The sequence below is a fragment of the Protobothrops mucrosquamatus genome, unplaced genomic scaffold, assembly GCF_001527695.2.
Source record: "Protobothrops mucrosquamatus isolate PMUCROS unplaced genomic scaffold, P.Mucros_1.0 scaffold4794, whole genome shotgun sequence".
Taxonomy (NCBI): Eukaryota; Metazoa; Chordata; class Lepidosauria; order Squamata; family Viperidae; genus Protobothrops; species Protobothrops mucrosquamatus.
In genome coordinates this window covers 44665-49497 of record NW_015390684.1, presented here as the reverse complement: position 1 = coordinate 49497, position 4833 = coordinate 44665, and the positions used below count along the sequence as shown (strand labels likewise).

The 4833-nt window shown below is 54.1% G+C and overlaps 1 protein-coding gene across 1 annotated transcript; it reads left to right on the top strand.

Moving 5' to 3' along the window:
- Positions 1-3524: 3524 nt before the first annotated feature.
- Positions 3525-4292, top strand: CCDC71L (coiled-coil domain containing 71 like). The gene has a single exon (XM_029286743.1). It carries the CDS (start codon positions 3525-3527, stop codon positions 4290-4292), a length of 768 nt encoding a protein of 255 aa, XP_029142576.1.
- Positions 4293-4833: the final 541 nt, after the last annotated feature.

Sequence of the window (4833 nt, the reverse complement as noted above, 5' to 3'; positions counted from 1 at the left end):
GACTAGAAGACCTCCAAAGTCCCTTCCAGATTCCGTTCCATTCCATTCCATTCTATTTGCAGTCGTCTGGACCTGTTCCAGCTTCTTAAAGTCCTTTTTAAACTGTCTTTGCCCAGAATTCAACACAGCGTGTTATAAACAGTATAGAATACAATGGAGGTATTGTCTCCTGTTACCTTAATGCAGGGCTTTTTTTGTCATAGAACGCCCAGAACGGAGTTCCAGCACCTTTTTTGGATGGAACCTTGTAGGGTAGGCAAGGCGGGTTGTATGACGTGTGTGAGTTCTGGCACTTTTTTTTTTTTTTTTTTTTTTAGAAAAAAGCACTGCCTTAATGCAATACTTCTACTGAACTAACACATAGGATTCCAATAACCTTTTCAGTTGCTGTCACACTGCTTGCTCCTGTTCAGCTGGTGGTCGATTGATAGGCCAGGCCCTAGATCCTTCTCAGGTGTAAACTAGGTGTAGCAGTCCTGTACCTTTGCATTTGATTTTTCCTAAATCATGGCTCAGCATGGAAACCTCTCCCTTTCCCCTCAGCATGGCTGGCTCAGGAATTCTGGGAGTTGAAGTCCACGAGTCATAAAAGAGCCAAGGTTGCCTACCCCTGGTGTAAGGTCTCCTGCCTTGGGCAGGGGGTTGGACTAGAAGACCTCCGAGGTCCCATCCAGCCCTAGGACTGAATGTTATAATCTCAATAAGGGCAGTATTAACTTTCTTGTGGACTATCTGGATTATCCAGTAGAGCAAACAGGAGCTGTACCTAAGAAAGTTCTTATTAAGCTGTACCTAAGAAAGTTCTTCCACGTTGGCTGAAATCCCGACCTTCAACGGATCTGGTAAAGGGATAGCTGAGGAAAGACCTAGGACAGGGGTAGGCAACCTTGGCTCTTTTATGACTCGTGGACTTCATCTCCCAGAATTCCTGAGCCAGCCACGCTGAGGTGAAAGGGAGAGGTTTCCAAGCTGAGCCATGCTGGCTCAGGAATTCTGGGAGTTGAAGTCCACAAGTCTTAAAGTTGCCAAGGTTGAGGACCCCTAATATAGGGCAGGGGTGGGGAACCTTGGCTCTTTTATGACTCGTGGACTTCAACTCCCAGAATTCCTCAGCCAGCTACGCTGAGGGGAAAGGGAGAGGTTTCCATGCTGAGCCATGCTGGCTCAGGAATTCTGGGAGTTGAAGTCCACGAGTCTTAAAGTTGCCTACCCCTGACCTAGGATGATTTTTTTTGGGGGGGGGGGGGCAAGTCCATGAAACACTGCAACACCAAAGAGCTTAAAACTTATTGAACATGCATCATGGAGACTAGCCTTCTAATTTGCAGTTGACAAAGTATATCCTCAGATTCACCCAGATTGAGATGTTGAGTTTTCTGGGAAAGGAAATGTCACGTTTGAAGTAGCACAGATTGCAATTCCACAGCCCCAATTTCAAATTGTACAGGGCCTTAATGTCTCTTCAAGTCCAGGAGTTAATTTATAACCCGCCAAAGAGCTGTGAGAATTGATAAGGCTTAGTTGTAAGAACTAAGAACACGCTGTACCTACGTCCCGTGCCAGGGCATTTCGAAACAAAGTTTGCGTTCTTCCGAAATAACCCCGTTCACATAGGGTGGATCTTCTAAGTCATAGGTGTCAAACTCGCAGCGTCATGTGACGTGTTGCGACGTATCACAACTTTTTTTTTTTTTTGCACTGCCGGAACTGGAGTGGGCACGGCCTCCACATGAGGCAATCAGCTCGCCGGCCGGCAGTTTGACACCCTTGTTCTAAGTCAGGGGTAGGCAACCTTGGCTCTTTTATGACTCGTGGACTTCAACTCCCACAATTCCTGAGCCAGCTAAGCTGGCTCAGGAATTCTGGGAATTGAAGTCCGCGAGTCATAAAAGAGCCAAGGTTGACTACCCCTGTTCTAAGTGAATTAGCTGGGCACTCATAATTTACTTTGGATTGGCTGCACCTCGGTCTTAGATCGCGATCTCACCATAGAAAGTGTCCCGGAGTAGAGCACTTGGGATCTCCAAAATTGGCAACTTTAAGACTTAAGCATGACTGGGGGAATTCTGGGAGTTGAAGTCCACAAAGTTGCCAAGTTTGGAGACCTGACTGGGGAATTCTGGGAGTTGAAGTCCACAAGTCTTAAAGACGCCCAGTTTGGAGACCTGGCTGGGGAATTCTGGGAGTTGAAGTCCACAAGTCTTAAAGACGCCCAGTTTGGAGACCTGGCTGGGGAATTCTGGGAGTTGAAGTCCACAAGTCTTAAAGACGCCCAGTTTGGAGACCTGACTGGGGAATTCTGGGAGTTGAAGTCCACAAGTCTTAAAGACGCCCAGTTTGGAGACCTGGCTGGGGAATTCTGGGAGTTGAAGTCCACAAGTCTTAAAAGTTGCCCAGTTTGGAGACCCCTGGAACAGAGCGAAGCTTAGGCCTCATTGGGGCAGAACCTAAAACCCCCAAGGTTGACTCCAAAGCCAACCCCTCCAACTTCCTAGGAACTGCGGATCGGATTACAAGCTGGAAAAGGAGGGTGTTTTCTGGCTCTTCCTCCAGATCCCCCCCGCTTTGTTGGAACCCCAGAGGGCCACTCCGCAACCCCACATCCCCATCCTCCCAGGAAGGCCTTCTGCTGGCTCCTTGGGGGGAGGAGGAGGAGGAGGAGGAGGAGGAGGAAGAAGAAGAAGAAGAAGAAGAAGAAGAAGAAGAAGAAGAAGAAGAAGAAGAAGAAGAAGAAGAAGAAGAAGAAGAAGAAGAAGGAAAGAGGAGAAGGAGAAGGAGAAGGAGAAGAAGAAGAAGAAGAAGAAGAAGAAGAAGAAGAAGAAGAAGAAGAAGAAGAAGAAGAAGAAGAAGAAGAAGAAGAAGAAGAAGAAGAAGAAGAAGAAGAAGAAGAGGAGGAGGAGGAGGAGGAGGAGGTGGAGGAGGAGGAGGAGGAGGAAGAAGAAGAAGCCAAGCTGATCAAAGCAGGCCAGTAACTCCGGATCCCTCCTCAAACCACCACCTCCTTACTCCTCGGAGTTTCCGAGGGGCTCTGCTCCTCCAGGGGCGGGGCTTCTCCGCCGTGACGCAATTCAAACGGGCCAATCCACTCAAGCCAAGGCTCCGGATAGGCGTGAAGCTCAGCAACCTCCCCGCAGGGGCTTTAAAAAGAACTCCATTTTGTGCCGGCCGTCGGGCAGGAGGAGGAGGAAGAAGAGGAGGAGGAAGAAGAAGAAGAAGAAGAAGAAGAGAAGGAGGAGGAGGGCGTGGTGCATCGCTGGGCGCCTCCGCCCGCCCGCCCTGTTGCAGCGCAGAAGTTGCGCCCCAAAGAGAAATCGAGAAGGGAGAAAAGAAAGTGACTCTCGGCGGGGAGGAGGAAGAAGAAGAAGAGGAGGAGAAAGGAGAGAAGGAGGAGAAGAAGGGCTGGTATCGCTGCAGCGAAGTCCTAGCTCGCAGGAGCTGCTGGCCGGCCGCTGGCGGCGCTGGAGAGGACGCGAGCCAGCAGCAGCAGCAACAGCCACCGCCGCCGCCGTGGCGCTAGAGCCGGGATGAAGCCGGCGGGAGGCGGCGGAGGAGGAGGAGGAGGAGGAGGAGGGAAGGCGGCAGCGGGGCTGCCTCCGGCCCCCGCAGCCCCGGCGGCCTCGGAGAAAGTGGTGCACTCGCGCTCGCAGGCCCTCTTCGGCAGCGGCACCAAAGCGCTGGGCGACGCCTTGAAGCTGCTGGTGCCCCGTTCGACGGCCTTCATGAGCTCCGACGCCGAGCTCTGGGACTTCCTCTGCAGCCTCAAGCACGAGTTCTCGCCGGTCATCCTCCGCAGCAAGGACGTCTACGGCTACGCCTCGTGCCGCGCCGTCGTGCCGGAGCTGCCCCGGGGCTGGGCGGCGGGGACACGGGCCGGCCCCGGGCCCAGCGGCGGCAGCAGGCGAGGAGGAGGAGGAGGAGGAGGAGCCGCCAACAAGGGGAAACGCCCGCGAAGCGACGCCAAGAGCCGGCGAGCGGGAGGCGCCAAGCGAGCGGCCAAGAAGCGCCGGCAGGACGGGCTGAGCGCCGCCCCGACGGCCCCCGACGAGCCCCGGCCTTGCGAGGGGGGGCGGCCAGACCCGCCACGGACGCGTTTGGAGGGGGACGGCGGGGTCCCCGAGGAAAGCCGGAGGGCGGCTGTAGCGGCGGCTTCCTTCCCCCCGGTCCGGGTGCGCGGCGACATCTGGAAGCGGCGCGACTTGGAAGCGGCCCGGCGGCAGGCCCAGCGCCTCTTGCGGGTCAACCTGACGCCCGTGGTGAAGCTGCGCCGGATCCCGGGCCTGCCTTGCTGCTAAGAGAGGGGCCTTCTTCCTCACGAGCCCGGGGGAGGAGGAGAGACGGCTTCAGAAGACCCAGGAAGACCCGTGTCAGCCCGCCCGTTTACACATCCTCGTTTTTGGGGCTGGGACGGCGTCGTCCTTTTTTTTTTTTTTTTAGAAGAGACCGGGCGCTGCACTTTAAAAAGGGCCGAGACGGGGGCTGCCACCCGCCGCCCCCTTTTTTTTTGTTTTGTTTTTTTCCCCCTAGTCTCCCCGTATTTCGCTGGTGGCTTTGCCCGCCGACTCTAGCCAGAGAAACGGGGAATTGATACGTCCGGATCGCATTCTTGCCCGAAGGGGGGGGAGGGAGGGGAATAATAATAATAATGCAAATTTGCTGAAGTCTTGGACTTTCGCTTTCTTTCCCAGTTGGGCTACCTCACTTTTTCTAAGGAAGCACCGTTAAACTTTCTTCCAAAGAATTGCCTTTGGCCTAGCACCAGGGGTGGGCAACCTTGGCTCTTTTATGACTCGTGGACTTCAACTCCCAGAATTCCTGAGCTAGCCACGCTGAGGG

Bases quoted from the DNA above. Each gene is read 5' to 3' on its own strand.
- CCDC71L (XM_029286743.1), top strand. From the start codon at position 3,525: ATGAAGCCGGCGGGAGGCGGCGGAGGAGGAGGAGGAGGAGGAGGAGGG.